A 27239-nucleotide genomic window follows, 5' to 3' on the forward strand; every position below is an offset into this window, starting at 1 on the left:
TTTAAACATACAGTTCCAGATAGTTTTCTCTGTATTCATTTTCTTTATGATTTTAGATTCACAGCATTGATCTTTGCCTCAGGAACAGGTGAAGAAATCAACAGCACAAGCAAGGTGTTAGCCTCCATGCTTGCTCATGCCACAGGGAAAGTGAGCAATTGGGGAAAATACTAAGCAAGTGGCTCAATAGTTGTTTAGTTGAGCAAAAGGCTGCTCTACAAAGTGCTAGGAAACAGGATCTAATAGACCAGACCATTACTTCCCTTTGCCCTGAGCCTGACTTCTCTCTCCCAACACTAAGATCTGATCAGTCCTTCTCCAGACTTCTTGGTGTCTTGTCCAGCCCCAAGCCACTCTGTTTCTCAGATCTACTCTTTCTTCATCTCCTTACCCCAGTCTCATCTCCATGCTGAGCTGGTCTTCATCCCACTGTAGTTGCATTTGGTCTTGGCTCATTCACTGTGACAGCTTTCAGTGAGCTGTCTGCCTGTGTCCTCATAAGAAATGTCTCCTGCACTAGTTATTTCCCATCAGCTTTCTGATGCCAGAAAGGCTCCAGCAAAGGTCTAAAGGGGGAGGTCACATATTATCTTATTCTTTAAAAAGGCAGAGAATTTCTAGAAATATTCACCCTGAAAAGGATACCAAGCACGGAAAATGTCATTCAAATATTGTGAAATGTATGCAAACAGCCTCTTACAAGAAGAAATGAGGAAAAGGATGGCTATTTGTAGCACACCAAGTCTGTGACTGAAGTAATTATGTGAGCTTTTTTCCACTGCTTTCCTAACCAGGAGTAAGAGCTCCCAAATGAGTTAAGTGATTCTCTATGTCAAGCCATATTAGCATTGTATGAACTGTAATATTTGTTTAAAATCCTCTTACAGACAATGTCCTGGTTCAAACTGGATTCCATAGCTGTTGCAAACAAGGTCATTATTATACAGCTTGTTATATCGTGACAGCTGGCAGAAGTGACCTTGGTAATTCACATGCAACTTTGAAAGTGTGGCTACACTTCTGTTCACCCACCAGAACTTCTCAATGGCTGCTTGGACAGGCTTCTACCAAACAGGATTGGTACTGATGGTTCAGGCCAATGGAAAGAAACACGTGAACATGAGGTAGGTTTCTCCTGGCATATGTTGAGGTTATGCCCATGGTCAACTTTTTGCTGTGTGACTGTGAAGACCATGCTGACTCTGCCATGAGAGAAATCTACAAGAAGGTACAACATTTTGAGGTTTCCTCATGATATTCAGGGTTTGACAGGCCCATTGTTTATATAGCATTAATACCAAATTGATGCTTTTGGGAAACTCCACCCATGAGCGATCCAGAAAATTTCCTGATATGCCCAACAAGACTTCAGCCAAGTGCAGTAATTGTAGGTTGCAAAATAATTTTTCAGCGGAAAAGGATGGCAGAGAAGAGAGGGTGAAAACACAGAGCAGAAGAGATAAGCAGAGAACTGATGGGCTGCAGAAGGACGGACAATATAGGCATGACAAATATTAGTGCAGAAGGAGGCAGAGTTTGTCAGTCCATTTGTGAAGACTGTACAACCATATCATCAGAGGCTGCATTTAAGCAGAATGGAGTTCATCTTATTCCTCTCCCTGTCTCTCCCTCTGCCTGCATTCAACCTGTGCTGGCATTGTCTCTTTCTCTCACACCCTGAAAGCCTCTTCTCCTTGGAAGTTTCAGGGTCTGGCAGGACTTAGAACACTGCCTAGAAAATTACACTGGAGCACATAACTTTCTTTCCCAATTCTTTCTATAGCTCCTGGTCATGCTGTGACAGCAATACAAGGCTGATCTTGTTGGCTGTGCCAGCCTCTTGAGCAATCCACTTTTGGATATAATGGGTCACTGATTGAGAAACTAAAACTCAGAGGTCTGGAAAAAAATTATATATTTTAATGCTTAAAGAGAATATTAAAATGATGCTTGCAGCTGGATTTTGTTTGGTAACACCAAGACCAAGCCAACTTCAGAGGTTAAATCACCAGATCTTCTTGATGTTGACCAAATGGTTCTCCTCAGACAAATGCTTTTCAAAGCCAAGGTAACCCAGGCACACAGACACAATTAACACACTGATGCTTATGAACTGAAGTCAAAAAACAGATATAGGATGTTGTTAAAAGTTAAGAGTTTGGAGTACAAAGGCAGATAAAAGTGACTGCCTATGACATGAGCCCTGAGGTGGAAGTTATCTGCCTTCCACAGCTTGCTTCGCCCATTGAGCCCCCAGGATTCCAAAACATGCCTGCACAAGGCCCTGTCCTCAGATAATTAAACATTAAAGAGAAGGAATGAAACATCCGGCACCCCAGGTGATTCAGACTGAAGTGCAGAGAAATATCTCTGGCTCCAAGGGAAGATGGAGCAGATAAACCAGGCAGCAGCAGCCAAACCACCACCAGCAGCTGGCCACCAAGGTGGCTTTCAAGAATATATCTCTGTGTCCCAAGAAACCACCTCACATCCACAATTCCAGCAGCCAGAATGACCAGAAAACAGCCAGACTCTGTCCCAGAAACTGGCCTGGAAGAAGTGAGTGAAGGAGACAGAGCTGAAGGGCACTGCTAGCATGAAGAAACCACAAGGCAAGAGGGCATTTTTGAAAATAGAAGAGACAATATTGGCACTGGGAGGTCTCCTGAAAATGCTTAGAAATGAAGCTCAGTGTGATATGAAAAATATTTCTCTTCCAAGGCAGTTTAACTGAAAGCAGCTTCTCAGGAAGAGAGGAAAGCTGGGTCTCCCACATAATAAAACATGGGACTGGGCTATGCAAGGTCCTTAATATCAAAATGCCTAATTCAAGACAATCAGAAAATGCCAAGCAGAGCCAACGTGTATTTCTGTCAAGACCTTTTCCCTCTAATTAAAAAAAAAAAAAGTCAAAAAATAAGTAAAAGAAGTCAGGAAGAATGACAGGTTCAGTCCAGAGCCATCCTGGAGCCGTGGAGCCTGGAGAGCTGCCAGGCAAGCTGGCAGGAAGTCAGGCGGGCTTGGGATGGAAACCTGCCCTGTGTTTCATCGGAAGTTCATTCAAACAGAGACACTTCTGCAAAACATTTTGCTTACGACAAATCGGCATTCTCTGACAAAAACCTGGGCTGACAGAAACCTCCTAGCCCCTGTTCCCAATGGCATAATCATTCCTTACATAATAATAATAATTAAAAAAAAAAACTAAGGAAGGGGAAATAAACTGGGTGTGTCATAGCTAACGTTAACGGGCTACATTTTATATAGTTTTGTAAGTGTCTCCTTATATGGAGCAAATCTTAAAAATGAGTTCTTGAGCATTCCAGTCTGATCTTCCACAAGTGCTGAAGGCTCAGCTTTGTTACCCTACAATGTACACAAACATAGAATTAACAGTGAGATTTTGGGTGAAGATGGAGAAATTTTATTGTATCCATCATCTTTCCTTTCTGAATAGCATTTTTCAGATATTACAGATTTGTTAGCTATTAATTCCTCCTTGTTCCTACTACGTCCATTAGATAGGAAAATATTGATAACTTCTCCCCTAAACACAGATTCTGTAACAAGGGCATAACTCTCTCACTTTGAAATTACTAACTAGAGCATTTAGAGTAAAGAAAGAAATGTAGAAAATATATACACAACTTGGGTTACCTGCATGGTTGACAGCATTTTCCTTCTTCAAATAAAAAAAGACAGGATGAGGCATATTTCCTCTTTTATGGTTTTGAATCATATTGGAAACCTCTCTTGGTCTAGCATCTCTTCCAAAGGAGAACCCAAAAGGTGTAGGAGAATGTCTACATACAAACTGGGGGCCTAATCCTACATTCTCTTCATTTACATGAGAACCAGAGCCAGAGCTGGGAGGCTCTAATCCAGATAGCTGTGAAATAAATAGCAAAGTACCCTTTCAAACTAACCAGAAGCTCAAGTTAAGTGGCTGTATTTGTTTTTCATGTACCTTTAAAGGAAACAGACATCAGCTGCAATTCAAACTTTCTTTCTTTGCCCCCCAGTTATGTGAACACAGTGCACAAGATTAAGACATTTCCAGCATGTAAATTCAATCATGTGAGAAGTCCTACTGATTTCAGGCAGTGACTTCCTATTGAGTCAGCAGAGCACTTCTGTGATTTTAAGATGACTAATCTCCCTGGCTGTGCCAGGCTGGCGGGGAGGTGCATCACAGGATGTCCTGCAGCCCTGGCCCCCAGCAGACGCCCTGGCGATGTCCTGCCTCTGGTTTGGGACAAGATCGGTGTGACCCTGAGTTCCCACACTGTGCTGTGCTTTCGTCCCTGTGTGCAGAGCCAGCAAGAAGTGCACTGTGCTTTGTGAGAGCCTGCAGCCAGGCTGACAGGGGGATGCTCAAGGGGGGCATTGGTGCTGCTGCATGGCCAAAATCCAGCTTCGTGCTTAGGCTTACCCACATGCTGAAACTCTTTGGTAATTTGGAGTGGTACTATATCAGCCCTGGCTCAAAGGAGACTTTCACAACTTCTCTAATGAACCTCTTACAGTCTTTCAATAATGCAGCTATTTATAGGCGAGGTCTATACTGAATAGATTGCAGAAGCTGCACAAAAGCTCACAGTGTTTCAGCAATGAAGCTGCAGAGAAACATCAGAGCAGACTGAAATCACTCAGTATGGTTACATACAATCAAATATCATCTGTGTTTTGCATGATTAGGCTCATTGCTTAACTGAAAAGTTAATGGCATTTTAACCCATGCATATAATTTTCTTAGAAGTGAGAGCTGTTTTTGTGAAGTATAAAAATTTTCAAGTCTTAGACTAAAGGCTAAACCCTGCTCTTGATCACAATGTCAAATTCTAGGTGTGGCACCACTGAAGTTTAACAGAATACCCCCAAGCAGTCAGAGCAGAAATTGGACATTGTCAGAAACCATCACAAACCATCTCATCTTTCTCTTACAAATTACTCCTTTTAGGCTTTAGCAAACATCCTGGGTCTTGCAGTTCCAGTATGTATCAGGAAATGAAAATATTAATTAAAAACTGTTCAACCAGTGCACTCATAGGAAAGCATTGCTGCTGTTCTTTTTATCACTCAAGCCCATTTCATCTTAAATGTTTCTGAGATGTGCAAGATGAAGGTAGCACAAAGCAGCAGGACTTTGTGCATATGGCTTGCCTGAATCTTTCTTAGAAAAAATCAGAGAAAAAATTTTACTGCTTTGACCTTCCCAGACTTGTGTCTCTTTGACACTTGTTCATGAAGTCCCAGTAAACAGCAGATTTACACAAACATACTTTGCTTATGAATGTTATAAATCTTTTCCTGAATCTTAGGGGAGAATTGACATTCAATGCAGGTGTTGGAGTAAGCAATGCAGGCCTTTGGCTTTCACTACTGTGGCCAGAAGAGGGTTTAGTGACACCCTTTAGCACAGAGACTCCCAGCTCTTGCTACCTTCTGTGAGCTAAGGTTTTATCTCTCTAAAAGGAGCAGGGATTTCCTCTGGGGATTATGAGGAGATAAAAACCCAAGACAGAGCTACTATTTCATTACATGACAAAGCACAAGTGGATGAAAAAGACAGTCAGTGATTGTCTTTCCTTTTTGTCTTTTGGCAATTGATTCCTCTTTAGTGGCTCTGAAGAGAAATAAGGTCCCTCTTTTTTCATGCAGGTCTCTAAGGACACAGGCCATAGATGGACTTACAAACTCAACTGCTACTGAGAGCTGCAGAATTCTATATTTGTACGGCATTGAGACTCTCAGTATTTCTTCTCAGTCCATTCCTGCTTCTGCAAGTGCAGTGAGCAGGTCCTTGCTACAGGCATGGGAAAATCATATAACCCCAGCCACCAGCAGTCTCAGTACCCTCATTAGTGCCAATGGGCCATCTTGAATAGATTTTCCTGCGCTGGTTTAGACTGTTGATATACTCCAGGCAGAGGAATTTCACATCCAGCCCTCCTCAGACTTTTGACGGATGAGGTTAGGCTAGGCATGTGGATCCAAACCGAAGTTCCCGTTGCAGTGGACTTGTATGAGTAGCCTAGAAATTCCCAGAGACCTCTGAACAGGGCTATTAAACTATCCAACAGCAGCTCTTTTGACCTTGACACACCCAGATAGTTTTTTTTTCCCACCTGCTTCATTAACTTTTGCTTCTGAACTGTGGGAAAGAAGCAAGGCAAGACCTTGACCTGATTGTGTAGCTTCATGGCAGGAAATGTGTTGGCGAAAAAGCCAATATTTCTGCTTTAAGTTTTATTTATAATTACACTGGTGGTACCTTGTCTAGAACTGCTGACTGTCTTAAAAAGAAATAATTTGGAAAGGATGACACATTTTGTCTCATGTAAGGTACCAGTGCTCACCAGTAAAATTTGACAATATCAATAAACAATCAAAGATTTTATTTTCATATTAAGATGTTTAATTGTAGGTACAATATTAAGTTATAAATATGCTCTGTGACAGAAAATAAAAGCAGCTTATCACTCACTGACTAGTTTAGAAACTCTTTTTTTCTGCTGGATTTAAAATTTCTGGTGAAATTGGTGAGCAGTGCACTCAGCACATCCTGTTAGCTGAGTCAATTGAAATTGCACCTGTTCTTGGATGCAAGTCCTAACAAATGCAACCCATATACATTGTAAAGAAAAGGACTTGTATGCACTTTTTCCAATTAACATCTGCCTTTTGGCAAGTCATTAACCTATTTTCTCACAAAGAAACAGCTTCAATTGTATTATGCATCCGAAGCGTGCAAAAGTCCCTGAGGGGCTACTCTGACAAAAACATACTGTTCCTGGATCCAATGTGAACATACATATTCATTAATTGTTTAGGGCAATGAGTACAGAATTTCTGATTTTTACAAGTCCTACAAGGTAAACAGGTTACATAAAGCTATGTCCCTGGAAATAGCCACATCCTGGCCACTGTTGCTCAGTAGAAAAATCAAGAGTGATGCTGTGCTGTGATACGGCAATTAAAATAATTCAGCAACACTGTAAAAAAACTTCTAGGAAGAGAAAAGAACATTGTTTACCCTAAAAATAGTACAGCATATTTATTTATTTAAAGAGACATAAATAAAGATGGCAAATTGTATTTTTCAAATCCCTCATGCTATATGGATCTGTTCAGGACATCGTAAAATGGCAATGAGAACTTATTCTACCACCATTTTTCCAGCTAGAAGATTAATATGATCAAGATTTAAAACTACAGTTTAGATTCCTCACCATGAAGATGATGATGAAAGAACTAATTATTATCTTACATGTGTAAAAGCAAGAAACAACAATCGTCCAAAGATAAGGGAATTGTTCAGATGCATTCACCTCTGGGAACTGATTTTCCAAAACTCTAAATTTATAAAAAATATATCAATAGCAAAAAATGAATGCTGAAGTAACAACTGGTAGCATATCTTCAATTTGGAAGAGCATTTTTAATTTGAAATGTCTGCTGAAGTACATTGCAATGTGCTGCTGAGCTGCTGCACAGCAGCTTTGACACTTGAGGAATTTGAAGTTGGGTTTCTCCAGAGACAGTCTCCCAGCAACAACTATTCCTGCCACCACCTTCTCTCTCTCAACACACAAACCTTGGGAATCTACTACATGTCATTCTTTTTAATAAGTAATTGAGCCATTTTTGCAGTAGCAGGCCTGAAAGCTGGAAGCAGACTTTCTCCAGCAGGGGGGCCTATTTATATTTAGTATCAGAGGGATAATTTAGCCTGAGGGAAACTGTACTGCATCAGGAATATTGTTCAGCTTGTTTAGAACAAGTTTGGGCTATCAGTACTTCAATGCAGTCTCCAATACAAATATAATTTTAATAATTTAAAGATCCATGCAATTATTTTTTCACATAGTGCAAAAGCACAACTAAGACTAAACAGCAGTGATTTTCCTCTAGTTTTATAATTCAAACTAGTCAAGTACACTAGTTACTTGACAGAGTACAAACCCTAAAGTAAATGCTTCTGAGAGTTTAACAGCCTTGGCAGGTGCTTTTAAAGGAAGTATTCCTGTTCCAAAACTTTATTAGAAATTATCTGGATTAAGAGAATAAGATAACTAGCCCACATCAATGCTTTTTTGAAAATAAACATCATGTTAGATGGTTGTGGCTGTGTTCTAGGAAAGCCATCACAGCTTGAGGAAAATACATCCATCCTGTTTTCAACCAACCATGACCAGACATCCTCCCAAGTGTTATCATGTTGAGTTTCAGTATCAACAGAATGACAAGAACATGTCTTAATTTGGGAATGTTATGTTGGTTCACCAGATGTGCAAACAATGGAGGAACAAACTGGATTAAATAGTAAATGCTCCAGATAATAGGTACTGAAAAGGTAGAGGGAATAGTAACAGGAGCTAAGGCAGAAGGGAAAATTTCAGCAGAGATTTTATTTAAAAATGTGGATGTAAAAGAAATGTCCAAATCTTATTGATAAATAATCCTGAAAAAACTCAAAAGAAAAATCTGCAGATTTAAGACATATATATATATACACACTCCACCAAAAACAAGAAATAAGCAAAAATTTTAATAGCTACATGGTTTTGTGTCTTCTAATGGAGACAAGAAAAGGCAAAAACCACAAGAGTATTTGCAAATTCATAAAGTGAAGTACATTTGATCCAAAAGACAGCATTTACATAACTTTGTGTTATGTAGTAGTATAAACAATTGCATAATCAAAGGTCAGGCTGGAATACATATGACCATTCTTTAACAAAAAATCTGTGGTTAGGATGCTGCCTAGAAACAGTTGCATCCAAAAATTTTATAAGAGACTACTTCTTTGCCATAACCAGTAGAGCTCAAGACTGAGCTGCAAATATGGAGTACCTATTGGTAAAAATCAGAGTTAACAAAGGGAGTGAGGTGATATCTGGCTATCTGAAGGTGGTTGCTGAGAGAGAAAATAAGTTATACAAGAAAAATTGACTGCACATTTCTGTGGCCTGAGCTGCAGTCATATTTATACAGTGAGCCTGTGTACTAAAGTTGAGCTCTGCTGATGTTAATGAGGTTCAGCCTGGGAAATGGGCTTTATCTATATACAGTCAGTTGCAGAATTGGATTAAAGTGCTTCCCCATTTCAAGTGTCCTATTTTTCAACATACATGTAAAGTTACAGAAACACATGATTTCCTAGTGTTGACTGTGGATTTACAACAGGTGTTCTGCACTTGTCATTTAAAAAAATAACAGACATAAAGAAAATAAATGTTTTTCATTAAAAAATAAGACCCAAAATCATCTTTCTAAGAATTGCATTTTTATTTAAAAAAAAACCCAAATCATCATACACTGCAAAGTTTTTCCTGACTTATGTCTGCATTCACAATGCATTACTTGATGGGGTACATTCACAGCATGCAAAGCTTGAGCACACATGGACATTCTTACAATCTTTTGTATTTATGACCTAGATTTTGCATATTTTTCTGTTTGGTTCAAATATATTCTTCAGAAGTATAAAGTTGATTTTTATTTTTGTAAATATGAAAAGTGAATTTTGATGGGGATACAATAAGCAGAAGTGTTCAAGTGCATGAAAACTCATGTTTTGCAGCTGGATTCACACAGATGCAATTATAGCTTCAAAGTTTAAGTGACTTAATTTCTGCATTTGTAACTAAATGTTTTCACACTACATCTTTTTGCAATCATTACTAAAATGTTTAGAAGATACAGAATAACACACTACTTTTTGGTAAAACACTTGAGAATATGTAAGGGACAAAGAACACCTCTGGCATATTTATATTATGTCTTACTTAATTTAGGTGTTTAAGTAATGATGTCTTAGCACAAAGAACATTATTTTCACAATCATTGACTGAGTTTAAAAATCTGCACAGTGGTAATCTGCATAATAACTGCTATTCATCTAAAAATACATGGTTAATGCCTTACAAATATCTTGTTAGGTTGAAATAAGAGTTCTGGAATGTTCAATGGAAATTATTTAGAAAGTACTAGTTTTGATTGGGTTACACTTCATTGAATAGATAACCAGAATACCTGCTTGCTACCAATGTTTGAATTTTTTTAAATTCCTTCCATTTTTATTACTTTGATTTGATGCTTCTGCTTATAGCAAAATCCAGTGAAGAAACATTCCTTCTGATTTTGTGAAACATACTCATCAACACAGTTCACTTTCTTATTTTATTAGTTCCATTTTCCCTTAAGTAACATTTTTTGCTGATCTTTTACGCATTCTTTCAATTTATCTTCCGTAGAAGTAAGACGCTGTTCCAGGACTGAAATAGTCTGCAAGAAGAAGAGAATAATTTCAGTTTGATTTATATTATTCACACAGTATTATAAAAGCATGCAACATAAGAAAAGGGATTTTAACTCAACAGGAAAAAAAAACTTTAAGATGGCTTTTCCTTAGCTATTCCACTATTTACAACTGTATTTAAAAATTATGGCTTTGCTTCCATGGAGATTGTCCAAAGGCTTTTGTTTTCACAAAACATTTTCACTGAGAAAGAGAAATACATACATGTATAATGTAAAGTACTCTGAAATACTATGTGAAAGTTGCATCCATATTCCAACAGAAAAACAGCCATCACTGTGACCACAAATGATACTTTCAAAAAACTAAAAGAAACTTTTAAGGCATCCCCAAGAAAAGTAAGTGAGAAAAAAATATACTATTACAAGGCATTTAATCTCCATGATATTATCTTCAGTGGAAGAAGTAGGTTTTTGGACCTAGGTTGGCAGTTTCTTTTACAACTTACTACACAAATAACTTACAACTCATGACTTGACTCCATACTTCCCAAATCATGTTTCTTCCTACTTAACATGTATATTGCAAAAGAACGCAGGGAAAAAAAAAAATAAAACTTAGCTGCTCCATTTTGAAGTGATTTAATGTCAATATATTACAGACTACAAAGAAGTATCTGAAAACATAAGCTAAATCTGGATTAAAAAGATGTATTGAGCACTTGCAAACAAGTGACTCAGAGTCACTGACTGAGACTGAGTATTTGTGCAGTTTCATTGGCACAAGGACTTACTGCACTGCTTGGATTCCTACCTAAGCCAACACCTCACACACTAAGTTGGGAAAGGGATTTAATGGTACATTGCCAATTTACTTTTTTCATCGCCTGTTAGTGTGTGATTGCTCCAGCTGGAATGTCTGCTAAACAACTGGCTCCCGACAAAACTCCTTAGATCTCACTACTGAAAAACAGCTATTCTCTTCAACCAGAGTTAAAAATATAGCAACAATCTTTACGATTATGTACCAGGAAGCTTTCACTTTGGCAAACACAATACATGCAATCAATATTTTCTGAAAGGAAAACACCAAAAGAGTCACTTGACTATACAGCTGTTCAAAATAACCCCATAGTCTTTAATGTTCTGATTTATGAACATGGCTCCAGGGTACTGTTGCCCTTTGACAGCACTGTCATTTTGCACTGCAAGTGTCACCTGTTATTGCATACTTACTAGAGTTAACATCTCCAGCTGCCCCACAATGTGGTCCAAAGCACAGTCCACGGAGGAGGAGATGCCTCTGGGCTGTCCCACAGCTGACCCACTCTCACTCTCTGCCTTCCTTTTTGAATTTCTTGCTGAGGAAGAAGCAGAGGGACTCGGCAGTTCTTCACTTTTGCCAACACCCTTGAATACAGAAACATAATTTGAAGATTCAACTGCCTTTGTCTTCATTTAAGTAGAATCACATCATAATACAGACAAGATAGCCAAAAGTCAGGCTTTTAATTTTAAAAAATCTACACACACACACACATATATATATGCATACACACAAGGACCCTCAGATTTGCTTTTTGTACCAGGTCCAATTCATAACACTTCAATTTGTTCTGACCTAAGAGAGAATTCCAGCTGTGATGGACGAGGCAATAAGGGAAATCTTAGCAGTCTTTATGTTTCAAGTACATATGACTGAAGAGCTACATGCTGTACCACTAGGGCTTGAATTAAAGCTTGGATAAATACAATTAATGTGAGGCATCTTCTTCAAAAAGATAGCTCTGGTTGACAAATTCACTCAAAGTAGTCATATGGATGAAAAATCCATATGTGACTAAACAACCACAAGTGCTTCTTCCAACTTCATAGTATGAAACCTTTGTTTAGTAATAATTAACCTCTTATTTCAGCTTTAAAAGAAAGTAGTTTTCAGTTGTTTGTTCAGTGATGGTACTTTTTGAAAAATATTTTTCAAAAATATTTGAAAAAATAAAATGGGAGAAAGAAACAACAGAGAAGATCCACACAATGCAACATTGAGAGAAATAACTTTGATGTGTAAACTTTGCTTCAGGCTAAGTGAGAGAGCATGATCTTCCCCATCAATTTAGTTTTGTCTGTGCCTTGAAGTTCTTCATGGTATTTTTGAGTCATGAAAGGTTAAATCATCACTAATTCATTAGAAAGTCCTTCACAACAACTTTACCTGAGTAATTAATGACTTATTGAGATTTCTTTGAAAATTTCTTATATCTTCAGACAATTTCAGTTTACTTATACACTAAAATAAATTGTGGTATTTCTAAGTACATTTGATGTATCTACATTTACAAAATAAACCTTTTAAATGCTTACAACTAAACTATTTCTCTGGAATTTACTCACAGCCCATGAAAATATCCATTAGCTATGCAAAGGGGAAATTTTAGTCTCACCTGATGTATTTAAAATACACAATATTTACAATGTGTCCAAAATATATTTATATTGTAAGGCTCAACAGATTTTCAAAAGAGAAGGTATTAAAATCATTGTCAAACATTAAAAAAAATATATCTCCTAAGTCTCTAAAATAATCTTGTAGAATGTAAATTGCTGGCCAGAATTATTAGCAGAATTTTACAAGATCACCTAGATACGTTGATGAGTTTCTGTCAAGAATGATTTACATGTAGTTGACCCTGCCTTTGAATCACATAGGATCAGAGACTGATGGATTAAATACTGCCACGATGATAATGTAACTATTTGAAATTTAAGTAATACTAAATCATATCAATATTATTGTGAACTTATACTGCTACATTATCCACACTAACATTCCTGTGTCTTCAGTGCCATCCTGCATGGTCCTGTGTGGTGGGAAACAGCTGAAAGCAGACTGTGGTGAGGTAAGAGAGCAAAGAAGAAAGTCTTACAACCTTCTCTGGGTTGAAAGTTCCATCGTGCAGTTACATTCTGCAAGGACAGGTCTCAAGCCCACAGGCAAGAACCCATGAAGTGCAGAGCTTGACGTTAGTAGAGACAGGGACACACACCCAGGGATGTATTTCACACCTTTAATGACAATGCTACAAAGCCAGAGGGAACCCATCTCAAGGTCTGATAGTACCATGGTATTCACTGACATCACTTCCACTGATTTTTTTATCCTAGCATTGTCAGGTAAAGTTTGAAGTAAGAGAGATTATTTCAACCCATGGAGGAAAGCTACCAATTCAGTAAAGAGAGCAAATGCTAAGCTACTAAAAGTCTTACCACTTTTTTCCTACAGTAAAATTGATCCAAACTTCAATATATCAGACAAATAGACTGTGAAAAAATGTTTTGTATCTCAGTAAACTGCCACAAGCATTGCAAGTCAGAGTAATGGAAAAATCCTCTTGTAATTTACTGGGTTAAGCAGCAAATTGAGATTTTTCTGTTACATATTCAAAGACTTAGAAGCACAATACAACACAAAAGCATTTACAGAAGTAAGGCAAAGACCTTGATGTTTGTCAAAACTCAAACAAGATAAGCAAATAACTGAGCTTTCAAAATTTGTAAGAGAAATGAAAAAAGTCCATTTCAAATTTTCAACTTATCTAACTTGTGTCCAAAATGGTTATTTTTATCATATTCTGGAAATCTGTAGATACTTTTTTAAACACTGTCAGACATCAAGTATGTTGCTATAATTTTAAGGTTATCTGCTTTATATTTTAACATTTTCTAATATCTAGCTTTACAATCTCCTCCAGCTCAGCAAAGGGTCCAAAATGGCTGAAATCTAACACAACACTCAAATGCCAAAACCTTGCTGTAAATGAGTGACACTAGTCTCAAAATATTTTCTTTACTTTTGGATACCAGTTAGTTCATGTCCAACACTTTTATTCAGCACAACATTTCACTTTAAATGAAGTTCCTTTTAAAGAAAGTCTTTCTACTCAAAGTCTATTTCAAATGAAAAGTTTCAAAAATTAAATGTCTTTCCTTCAAATTAGCCCTTTTCTAAAGTACTTCAAATGCTACCAATTCATAAACAACAATTCTGTATGTCACCAGCAATGCAGTAAAAATGTTTAAAAAACCCTCAAACTATTCTGAGAGTCATCAGAGCTATAGCTTATTTTGAGAGAATAAATTTTAATAAGGCAATCAATTTTAAATTGTTACTTCTGAGCAAAGCAAAGAAGAAAATTAAAATGTGTACAGTGTTTCCATTCACAGACTATTAGCAATAACATAAACTCACATTTGGGCAACTTCATACAAGTTACAAATAAGGAGGAGAAGGAACAGATTTAATTAATCAATAGGAAGTTATTACCATGACATTACCAGCGGATGTTCAGCAGAAAATTAAATTTAGCTTATAAAATGATGTCACAAACAGCAAACCATAATTTCTCATCTTTGGATTCTGTCAAGCAAAATAGCCAAAACTCTGTGGGTGGTACTTGATCAATTTGTGAAAAATCCTTACACATAACCTTATCACCTCTGCCTGTTCCCAAACATTTTCCCATGAAACATTCACACAGCCCATAGACACAAACACTGCATCCCAGTCTCCCTTTGCTTCATAACTGTTAAGAATAGAATCTGAGTAAAATGCATCCATATATAAGGATGCCTGAGCAGTTTTATTTATAGAAATAAAAAAAATCTCTCGAGGGAAACAAGAAAGAAAGAAAGAAAAGATCCAAGTCTCTCTCACACAATTGCCTATCAACAGGCTTCCATCCCCTATGAGCTCCAAATTTGGAAACTACAGACCAGAGTTGCTAAAAGCATATCTCAGAGATCTTATAATTAAGATGGGCTTATAAAAAAGCGACATTGGTAAGCTTCCTAATGAATCATAAAAATTGGCATGGTCTGCTTTTTAAAAAGAAACCTTTAAATTTTGAACACATGGTACATTTGCCTACTAATAGTAAAATATTTCTGATACTGTGATTAAAACAACTACAAATAATTAGTCATTAGTAGGACATTAAGCTCAAACAGATCAAAGAGCAAAGGCATAACAGAGTAGCATCCCACCTTACCAGATATTAAATTCCTGTGTCTTTTGGTCATTTGAAATCATGGGAAATTTTCAGGAGAAATAGTACTATCGCTATCATTACTTTTTTCCTCCTCTTGTGAACCTACCCTCATATAAAAATGGTTCACTGTGGAAACGCTAAATTTAACCATTCGTTATATTTTCCTTCTTTTTTTGGGGGGGGGGGGCTTTTTTGGTGTTTTTTTTGTTTGGTTTGTTGGGGTTTTTTTGGGGGGGAGTTTTGTTGTTTTGTTTTGGGGTTTTTGTTGTTGTTGTTTTTTATTTTTAGAGGGTTGGGTTTTTTTGTAGGATATAATTACTCACAGATCACTTCTACTGCTTTGAAATTATTTTTTCAGTCAATGAGTGATCCACATAAAACAGCTCTCTGATCTATTAGTCGAACACTGAGTATGTTAAATCACAATCTGTTTTATCAGCTCCTACTGAAGAAAACTTCCCTCTAAGTTTCAGCTGATGACAGCACTCTTCATTTCCTCTCCTCTTACACGCACATGAATCAGCACAGCAACAACTTGCCATGTGTCAACTGTGGCTTTCTGCCCCATGTCATCTGATGAGGTACCTCTGGAATCATTTATTTGCAAATTTTAATTAAATTTTGCATTCAAGCAGTAAAATACAGATAAACTATGTGGTGCATCCAGAGCAAAGTTCTACTAAGCATTTCTAGCTTGAAGCTTGAACAGTCTGCTTTCAGAACTTGTAACACAGACTCGTACACTTCAGTCGAAGTCTTTCATGTTGTACACATCAGAGTCTTCTCCAGCTTATAAAAAAATGCCCAAGCTGAAATAAAAAATTTAAAGTGCACTTAACAGAAGTGCATCACATCCAGTCTGACATGGAAACACCTTGAAGGACCCCTGAAGGTAGTAGCACACCCTTCAGTTTAGAGCCTGATCACAAGCAGTGGTACCAGGTTACAAACTCATGGCCAATAAAACAGGCCAAACTATCAGACTTTAGCAAAACAGGCACTTCCACCTTAGATGGAAGAGCATAACGCTTTAAGTCTGGAAAATAGCAAATTCAGCCTGAAGCTGAGTTTATAGAGGCCAGAAGGCCAGTACAAAGCAATGAATACTCATAGCTTACTTTGGTGGGGTTTTTTATTTAATTATCTGCACAAAATTAACTGAAATCCTGATACACTTATAGCTATGGTCCTATTAATCAGATTTATTTATTTCTATCAGGATGACAGCTATATTGAATTTAGTAATCCTGTGACAGCATGAAATAATAAACTCCCCTGTCCATAGGCACATCTCAAGGTATCCTGAAAGTTCTAGGCAAAGAAATTACATCACATTTTACAAGTATCCTTTAACACACATGATGAGAAACTGACTACATAGTTTTCTTAAGTCATCTTTTCCCCAGAGTGCTGCTTCTGGTTTGAGAAAACCCTGTAAAACAGAGTAGAGCTAATGCACTCAGTATTTTATGATTCCACATATACAAAACGCAGTGCAGAACAAAAATATTTTCTCTGTATTCCATCCATGTCAAGAAAGCACTGAAAATGAACACAGAATAAGCCTTGTTTTCTCCAAGAAACATAAAAAAAAATATTTCTATTTCCATAATAAAAACCTTTTAGAAGTCCACAGATATTTGAGTGCATCCAGTTAGAAATAAATAATATTCCTGAAATACTTCTTTCTAAACTCTCAGATCATCAGTTATAAACTTTGCTTAAAACCAGGTGATTTTTTCTTTCTAATTTGCTCATTGATGTTAATTTCTAGCATTAATAGTACCCTGTACAGAGTCTGCATCAGTTTAAACTTTTAGAAAAAGCTAAGGATTTCCTCTCAAAAAATAAGCAATATGGTGAAAAGTTAGGAATTGATAATTAAAAACCAAATGAACAAAAAAACCCTAGAAAACAACAAAGAAACAAACAAAAAAAGCCCCCAACAAAACAACTAAATAAACCCCAGACCATATCATGAATATACTAAACAAACCAAGCAGAAACCATTGGAAGCTGAATTCCCAAAGGTGAGAATCCCCTGTCAGGAAGTCAATTCTAATGTAACAGCTCAGGAAGACAATCTACTCAAACACTTTCATAAGTTATAAAAACTCTTGCACCACAGGCACCAAAATATAAAAATGTACCCTGTAGAAGAAAGGTAATCAATTACCTCCAATTTATCTTCAGCTTCAGCAGAAAGCTTTGGTAAACTAAGGAGAAATAGCATGACACTACAGAAGCATTTCCTACTATTCACGATTATGAAATAAAGTGGCCAAGTTTAATTTAGGCAAATTACTTTGGACTGCTTGTGTGCATACCCAAGAGGCTGAAATGAAAAAAAAAAGGTTTCCATGATGGCTTCTTTTTACCTACAGAAAGTCCTAATAAAAATTATATTACAGACTCTGCTTGAACTTTTTATCCATTCCAGGGCAGAGAAAAGCTAAAGGAGGGCAGGAGGAATACTTGCAACAGAAACTGGAAATATAATGAAATGCTTACTTGAAGGAAGTAACAATAGAAAATTAATAACTCTATGTAGACAAGGCCTCTTTTCTACCACTATAAATAGAATATTCTGCTATTTTTGATATTACAAATGTTAATTAATAAAAACAAAGGTATAAAAACCCTAGGACTTTCCTAGCATGTGGGCAAACTCCCTGTACTTCAAATAGCAGATTGTGGGGGTTCCCAGAGGGGATCAAGTACATGGGAGGAAGGAGGCAGGGTGTGAGTGAGAGTAGAGCATCCTCACCAGGAACATATTTGATCAGAGATATGACAGCCATTCTTCTGGCTTGCCTGCTCATGACTTCTTTCTGTCCTCTTTCCCCTACCCAGAAAACCTGAATGAAAGCCTTTAGACCAATACCTAGCTAGAAAAGTCTAACTGAACTTTACAAAGAAATAATACCTGGTAGCAGTGAGTTTGTTGTACAGAGTCTTAAATTATATATAAAGGACAGCACTTCCTCTATCTCATTCAAAGTCACCTATTATATCCATATTCAACATGAATTTACAGCCAAAAGAGGTTGATCAACAAACCAGAGGAATTTCTTGTTCTTGAAGGCATGTTTACTCCTGAGAAAAAAATAAAACAAAAAAATATACTTTACAACATGCAATTGATTTCTCCTAGATAAGGCTTTCATACTTAACCTGTTGGGGCAAAACTAATCTTAAATAACTTACACTGTATGTAAAAGAGAAGAACTAAAGGAATACACTTCTGTCTTAAAGCCCACTTCTCAATAAGAATGAACAAAAAATTACTGAATAGACAAAAAATCCAGAATAGACAGGCTCTGCCAGAACAAGAACTGAAGGCTGTGAATAATGTTCTCCTCAGCCCTGCAGAAAGCTGACAAGGGCTGCAGTCCCTGGGCTCCAGCAGGGAGCTCCTGGTGCTCCCCAAGAGCAGGAGGCTGGTGCAGGGCAGGGCTGCCTGTGCTGCAGAGCCTCCCTCCATGCACTGGCACTGTAGCAGAGCCCTCTGCTGCAGGAGCACATTGGAGCTGTTTGCCAGCCCCTCCATAACTATGTATTTATATGCATATCTACACACAATTTACTTTCAAAGCTATATGCAAAGCTAAAATAAATTCCTTCCTGCCACCAGAGCTGCATCTGTATCAAGGTTTTGTCAGGATAAGTGTCAGTGCTGTGGCACAAATTTGCTTATTGTGCTACCTGGTATCAACATAACTTGTGTCGTAACAAAACTTTGCTGCACAGACAAACCGTAATTGCCTCCTATTAGGGGATGCTATGGGGGCAGGATGTCCACACAAAGATTTCACAGAGAAATCTCTTCCTAGCTGAGATCTGGCAGCTTTCATTTCCTTTCAGAGCAGCAGTAACCACAGGTGGTTATACCACTTCACCAGGTGGCTGTCGACAATACCACGGAGTTTGTTTACTCCATAGAAGCAAGTGTCAAATCTCCTCTAATACAAATTACTTACAGGAAAATATCAAAGAGTTAAAAGCATTTGAAATTAAGTTATCAATCCAGCATAGCAGACTCCAAAGTTAAATCCAACAGGGCCAGCACAACTGCTTGAACACTTTGCCAAAGAGACAGATACTACTATCTGCAAAAGAAAAAAAAAAAACAACCAAAAACTCCTATATTTCAGAGCTTGGAACTGAAATCCTCCAACTATAGCCATGAAAAATATATTTTACTGTGTAACAGAAGAAACACAGTTCTTTAGCATTTTACAAGGTTTTTGGTAATGAAATGTTACCCCAATAGTGGATGGTGAAGGTTTCAAAAAAACTTCAAACATTTTCATAATAGTGCCACAAAAATACTCCCATAAGGATAAAATGAAGCTTCAAAATTTTGATTGAAAAGTCAAATTTATGCACTTTTACTAGATTTCACAAAATACCTGGAGAAAGTAGCAAAAGTCCATCCTGAGCTATTTCAGTGCTCAGCGTTATAAATATTCAGAAGGTTTGGATAAGCTGTCCCATTTGTCAAGGGAAAAATCTGCTTTGTTCAGAGGTGGGAATGTAAAAAAATGCTTTGGTAGCACCAGAACAACTTTGCACTTAAGTCAGTTGAGTTTTACAATTTACTGTGATAGGAATCAAATTAGGGAACAGCAGAAACTGAGAAATTTTAAAATTACATACAACTATCCAAGAAATGTTAACTTTGGATTGGTCTGGCAGGCCTGTTTTACTTTTGAAAAATTATTTCTGTAACTCAAGGATTATTTGTACTTTAAAAGTATCAGAAACAAAAGAAGCCCCAGCAACAGCATACTTACTAGCTAGAGATGTTAAAGCATTATGCATATTTTTAATGTGTTTAATGGGGTAATCTTATCTTCCATTTAAGAAGATAATAAATGTTGTATTTCTGGCAAAATACTTTCTACTCCAACCACAGCAAAAAAGACTATTGGTTTGGAAATAACTTCACAAGTCAGATAATGATACTGATTTTTAATATATCCTGCAATAATGGAGAAAATAGCAGGGGTGTGGGGAAGATGAAATTCCATCAGTAATCACAAAGGATAAACAGGAGAATTGCATGGTGACAGGTCACAGTCAGCATGAGAACTGCGTCAGGAAAAAGCCAAAAAATCACTAAAATATTGACTTAGGACATATAGAGCAAATATTTAAGGCTTAACGTCAATACAGTTTGAGGGACAAAAAATAAATGGTTTATCAAACTGAAGACCTTGCTAATGAAACTTAGTCAACTTGAAATTTAGTCAAATTGTTACTGACAAAATCATCCTTTTTTAAATATCCATAATATGCATGCTACAAATTTATTACTGCATTTTAGGTTGTAATGCATCATGAACTCAATTATCTTGTTAATGTATCTGTAAAAACAATTAAAACAGAAAGACACTGCAGAATTATGCTGGTTTTAGTAACTCCATTGAAACCTGCTCTTGTTTTAGTACCATACAAAACATACCAGCTATCTGGAAAATCAAGTTTATAGGTGACAAAAAAGGCATCCTGTAAACTATTAAAATAGGGAGACTTGGCATTCTGACTTCATTCAACTGTCAAAATGCAACTTTATGTATACATGCAAAGCATCAGAGAAGAATATACTACTGAAAGCAGAGCTGTTGAAAAGATCTACAATGACACATAACTGGACAAAATGATAAACCTTTATGATAAGGTTACTGAGTAAAGAATTACAGTATCTTACATGCAACTAAATGAATCTGCTAAGCAAATAGTATTGTATTATTTCACTACACTAGCAAAACTTGTAAGTACGGACACAGAATTCCTTTCCTAAGAGACACATGGAAGGAGGAAACATCCTGGAAGAGTAACCTTTTCCATGAGGAACACTTGATACTGGTTAATCTAAGAACAGCTTAAGGATAAAGCAATTCTTTCAAACCGCTGATTCAAGTAAGGAGTCTTCCTTTACAATAAAAATACTGCCATATTTAACTCAGAGTTGCATTGCAATGCCTTCACTTCAGGATCTAACATGCAGAGTGGAACTCACACTTTGGTGCACAGGAAATACCCATGAAGTAAGAACATGCCAGAGGACAGCATCTCTCCCCTCCCCACCTCCCTCCTTCAACCAACCCAAACTGCTACAACCAGAGTACCATATGTCAGGGGATACAGAGAAAAAAAGAACAAGCCCAAACCCAACCAGCCAACTCTTCAAAGCAGTAATGCCACATTCCTCCACCAATGGTGTCACCCACAGAGCTACTCATTTTTTCTCCAAATATTTTTTATTGCAAAATACAACAGAATCCAGTGTTCCTCTTCCAGAATCACTAACCATAGAGTGTTTCTCACTTTCTTTCCTCTGATTTCATATACTCTTAGCTTTTACTTTACTGTGTTTCAAATTCAAGCAGAAAGGATGGAGCTGCCTCCATTCAGTCTCAGTTATACCTGCTGTTTACATTACAGCCACGCAGACAGAAAAAAATCTGAATCCTCTCAGGCTGAAAAAAAAAACCAAACCTGAATCCAATATATGTACTTCCTGAACAAAAGGAAACCACTACTACCACCTCCTTTGCTCCTATTTTTTTCCATTGCAACTTAAGAAAAATATTCAGCTGTTGCATGCATGTAACACACCTTTTGTATTACAGCACAATCACGTTGGATACATGGCTCCACAGACATCAGTCAATACAGCTAGGTTACAACCAACTCTGATCTACTCCTTCATCTCTAAATAATTTTTTCTCATTATTTCCTTTGTGCTCCTATTAGTGTTTGGACAGCTGAACAGATCAGGGAATTGACATGGATGAAATTAACCAGATAAAAACAGTCATTAAGTTGAAATTACTGTGAAATCATCCTTCAGTATTGTTCTACCTAATTTCTAACCCCCACACTGTTTTGGTGGAAGATAAAAGCCAAGATGTTTTTCTACATCAAACATCTATCTGCTGAAGAAAATATTTTTTCCTTAGTTGCTGAATTTTATTTGAAAAATCTCATTTTTTTCAGTCTTGTTTTAAGCAACCTATGTAATCTTTGGATGTGACTCAGTGTTTCCATTATCTCACATTAAGCAAGTAACTACATCTCTTACTGCAAACTTGACAGTAATGAAGCATGGCTTCAAGGAGAGATGTGTTGTATTGGAACAACTCATATATTTGGAAAACACTCAAACAAGCTTTTAGTCAGAAAGCATCCTCTGGGTTTAGATATCACTCTAACCTAAGTGATAAATAGAATTTGCTAGCACTTGTTTAAGCACTGCCATTTAGGAAAAAAATAAAATTTTGAAGCAGTATTCAAGTGTTTGCTTTTATAACAAACTTGCTTTAACAATTTTGAATAACATATGGGTTTTATAAATACATTTCATTCAGGTATATATATAAATAAATTATACATAAATTTCAGTCAAGTTTCTACCACACAATTGCAAGCATGCTGTACTAAACTTATATTCCAGTTGTATGAAAGAACAAAGAGTAATTCAAGGGCAGTATTTTACCTTTACAATCTTATCTTCAGATATACTTGATCTGTAGCTCAGCTTTATTATGCAACGTAAACAAAATCTTGCAGCCTTCTCTAAGAAATGCACATTATGAGCTAAACTTTGCACGTTTTGTGGGACTAAAAAGCGAGGGAATGCAACCTCAGAATTCTTAAAGTCCTGTGAATAATAAGAAGTTGAAAACTTTATTTGTACGACTGCATTAAAAAAGTAAAACTAGGTGCTTGCAGGGTAACAGAACCACTGAATGATAACTTCATTAACTTCCACTAAGCTAAATGACTCACAAATGGCATTTAGATCAGTAGTAAATCATCATCTAGGTCAGCAGGAAGCTCATTACAGACTGACAATCCAAGTGACAGAAACACTTTTCTACAAGTGCTATAGCAGTAATTTCCTGTGTGAAAGGCTTGCTGCTGTTCCTGCATTCCTCAGGGGACACTTCTTCTCAGAGGATGTTACTCTTCCCCAGGAAGAGGAAGGAACCAGTTGTTATTGGATGTGTGGGCTGATAGCTGTCGGGCATTTTCTGCATGCCGCAGAATCAGCTGTGAGAACTGTGACTACAGCTTAGATTTCCAGTCAAAGCAGAGGAAAACACTGCTTGAGCAGACAAGGTCACAATGTACATGTACAGTATCTCAGGAAACTGAGAGAGAAATAATACCTGGAACTTCCATCCCTCCAGTTCCCAGAAATGTGCAAATGTGCTAAAGAAACAATATCCACACATGGATCAACTTGAAAAACATTCCTGAAACACAGCTGCCCTGAGAAAGACCCTACACAAAGTAAAATTTTGCCAGTTTTAAAAGGCCTGTGTTCTTATAAAATATTTGTGTATGTGTGCACGTGCACAATTTTTTCTTGTTAGGTCCCTCTCCTGGGCTTCCTGTTCTATAGGAACTCAAGCTCCCTCCATATGTGTTGAGACACTGTTACAGGGTGGGTCACCACTAGCTACTCCATGCCTATTCCAGTATCACATGCACTGACTTTTTCTTAAGTGATAGCACTAATATGTTTCCTTATTCTAACTGCTTCTTTCCAAATTTCATTAAAAAAACAATCCACCAATTATTTTATTATAAAATTATTAAGGAGACAGAACAGTGACAGACAAATAAACAGTACAATCTCATAAAGTACATTTCCTCAGGAAAGCAGGCTAAAAATAGGATAGGAAATATTATATTCTTGCACTCTCTAGTGCCCAAATTCAGAACTCAGTCTCCAATAAAAACCTGACTTTCTCTCCAGCTCACTCAGAGAATATAATCAAGACCATTAAGAAACATCAGGACATGTATTATTACTTAATTATGTAGAGGCACAACATACTTCCTGTTCTCTCCTTGTAAACCAGCAGTTACATGCTGTGTTAGAATAGCATCACCACAAAATGCAAGGACCATTTGGATCATATTCCTCTTTTATGACATGTGTTGGGTTCACCTTTAAGCATTTGATCCTTAAGCTTTATTTGATGTTAGTGGTATCAAAACATACTAATTTTAAGATTATGTACACAAATATTTTTAAACATTCCTAGACATCGACAGCAGCTCAAAATGCAACTTTAGAAATTCACTGTTCAATATGCAAAACACTTCATCTTTTCTGCATTTGTGATGAGTCATTTTGTTCATATACAACATAGCTTCTTTAGAAGGCTCTTAGCTGGGCAACAGAAGAAGCTGTCTCTACTGCTTCATGCTTATTCCAGATGGATTAGGAGTAGCCTTTGGGGGGGTAATGGGAGACATTCCTTCTCTGAAAGCAGCTGAACATGTTTAGCTGCAGAGTTTTGGGGAGAAGGCAGCCTATCCTCTTGCACCAGCCCCACACATTCTACCTGTCTAGCATGTAAAGAGTAGAAAGGTCTGTTTAAAGTGTACTATAAGCCAAGATGACACCCAAAATTGCCTGTCTAAAAGCAAGATTGGACAGAGAGGGGGATTCATTTGCAAAGACAAAAAAGCACAATTCTTATTTTCATTGTGCTGCACTGAACACTTCAGACTTCCTCTGAATTTGCAGTATTTATTCTGTGTTTGTATAATGGCATGAGCCAGTCAGAGCCTGCTTGAGAGTTTTTTGATATGCTCATCTATGAAAAAGGTGCAGATGACTTTTCCTCAAAACTTTGGAGACACAGGATCTCTTCACACTATTTCTTAATTTAATTCTGTTTGTCATTGGGAGTTCAGGGAGTTGACAATTCAAATAAGCATTTACTGGTAATCAGAAGAATGGCAGTAAAGGAAAAAAGTTCATAGCTATTCAGGGAGTGGCCTTTCTTATTTCCCTGTCTGGGAACAAAGAAGGTAAGGTGATGGAAGAGGCTGGGAACTGTCAATTCTTATCAAAGCCCTTTTACTCATGGGATCACTCCCCAGTGCAGAGCTCAGTCTAACTGGCAACTGAGTTTTGGACAAGGAACACAAGTGGGGCAGAGATTCCAGTCTTTCTTTCAAAGGGAATACTGCTGAAACTTTTCTTTGGTAGAGAAAAATGTATGCATACCATGTAATAATCAGAGTTTTTGTCTGAGAACATTTGGGAAAGCTGATATCCATGAACTACAGAAAGCTGTTTGTTGTGCTTTCAAATGATCCATAAAAAACAGCAAAGGTAACTACTCTGCACAATGAAGCGACATATGAGTTTTGTTCTACCAGCTGCTCCCTTCTGAATTGGACTTAGGCCCCAGAGGAGATGATCTATGTATAAAATTGCCATTACTTCCTTTCCTCTTTTTACCCTCCTCTTAACCTCACTGAAGACAGTTGGTGTTTATTTCCTTGTAAGGCTGAAGCTAGCAAAAGACGCAAATCAGAATAAATTTGAAGTTGCGTGGTAAGGAAAATATGAAGTGTCTTAAAAATTAGTTTTTAAGATACAATTTCTATTGTCATCCTCTCCTACTGGATTCGGGAGTTATGTTAAGGAACAAGGAAGAGACATTACTGCAAGAGCTTTTCAAAGCAAATTTCCATGAGGAAGAAGAGTTGACTAAGCCTTCATGTATGCAGAAATGGAGGAATACATGCAAATGTTTCATTCATCATTGCTGTCTTTCCAAATACATGGGGTGTTTTTTAATTGTGGAGCTTCGTTGGTTTTTTGGTGCTTTTTTTAAATTCAAAACAAAGGCAGAGAAAAGCGTATCAAAAATACCTAAATCCTGAAACACAAACTGTGAAAGCGATGTGTACTGAACAAATTGAGAGCACAGATACTTCTACTTTTTGCCTCAAGACAGCTCCATAAATGCAGTACACATAAACTTTCTATTTTAAAACTTAGTATGTTCTTTTTGCTCCAAACAGAAACAATCCTTAACTTTCCTTACTCAGTAATTAACCCAGTCTTAACTTTGCAGGAGTTGTACTGTAAATGAACAATAAGAATGTCTTGTTTTTAATGTTAAATAGCACTGGAAGAAAAAAAACAGCAAACATCTCCCAGCTACAGCAGACATTCTGACTTCCAGATTACAGTACATTGCTTTGCTTCCTCCAAATCCTGTTTACATGAGCAAGGTCAGGGGATGAAATATTAGAGAGCCTCTACAGTGATTTCCTGCTTCTGTCAGTAAAAAGTGCAGAGACACCATCAACTTTCCCTTGTTTCTAACAGCTTATCAGGGACCGGAGGTTACCAGTGTATTGCACTGCAGAATTGAAAAGGCCCAACCTCTCTCATGACTAAAACTAAAATTGAAGGATGAAAAAGAAAGAAGTAGTCCCAAAGAGAAACAAAACTTCCAATTTTTCCTTTTCAATAATTCAGAAAACAAAGGCAATGTTAAGTTGCTTGACACATGGAGGAGTGGGAGAGAGGCATTAATGCTTTCGGAGTCTTCAATGAAATAGAAAGGAGAAAGAAGCACCACCCCCACCCCCAGATTTGACCCCAATTTAGTGAATATTTTCAGAGTACAAAAGGCTAGAACACACCTACTTTCTAGTAACTGCAACATATGAGAACTCTTATCATTGAAAAAGTCAGGACATTACACAAGTACCAGTTTGTTAGGCATTCACAGCTAATTTTTACAGTGCTTTCAATAATACACAGGAGAACTGAATAAATGAATCATCAAATCCAAAGCTATTTCCTAACCATAATAATATACAAGAATTCTTAATGGCTTCATAATTGTAGTTCAAAAGAAAGCAACTCCATACTGAAAATTTCACTGAAATTTTTACACTGACACAAGGATCATACTCCCTTCACTGAGTTTACAAAATAGTTGCATCAGTAGGAACCTTAGATGAAAAAAGATTTTTCATTCACCATGTTCAAAACAACTGGCCTTAGTACTAAGCTAGAAAAGAAGCTGAAAAGATAAAGTGTTTACAATTCAGGCCGTTTAATAATGTGTTTTTAGCAAAATTCCTGTAAGAACA

General features: G+C 37.1%; 1 protein-coding gene and 1 long non-coding RNA gene across 7 annotated transcripts in view; both read right to left on the minus strand.

Moving 5' to 3' along the window:
* Window positions 1-10171: 10171 nt before the first annotated feature.
* POC1B (POC1 centriolar protein B) overlaps window positions 10172-27239 on the minus strand; it is a 44233-nt gene continuing 27165 nt past the window's right edge. For 2 of the 6 annotated variants that reach the window (XM_064419679.1, XM_064419678.1), the window contains 2 exons: window positions 11500-11673; window positions 10172-10290 (listed from right to left, as the gene is read on the minus strand). In XM_064419679.1, the coding sequence (XP_064275749.1) occupies window positions 10189-10290; window positions 11500-11673 (276 nt within the window). In that variant the 3' untranslated portion in view covers window positions 10172-10188. Of the gene's footprint in view, window positions 10291-11499; window positions 11674-18368; window positions 18405-19288; window positions 19418-22051; window positions 22082-22812; window positions 22978-27239 lie in introns of those variants that run through there. The other 4 variants (XR_010362198.1, XR_010362199.1, XM_064419681.1 and 1 more) reach the window with 4 other exon arrangements.
* Window positions 15566-18354, minus strand: LOC135300333 (uncharacterized). Its single transcript, XR_010362200.1, has 2 exons — window positions 18235-18354; window positions 15566-17643 (listed from the first exon to the last, which is right to left on the minus strand). It is a non-coding gene; the product is annotated as an uncharacterized LOC135300333 (long non-coding RNA).

The sequence above is a fragment of the Passer domesticus genome, chromosome 5 (assembly GCF_036417665.1).
Source record: "Passer domesticus isolate bPasDom1 chromosome 5, bPasDom1.hap1, whole genome shotgun sequence".
NCBI classification, from domain to species: Eukaryota; Metazoa; Chordata; class Aves; order Passeriformes; family Passeridae; genus Passer; species Passer domesticus.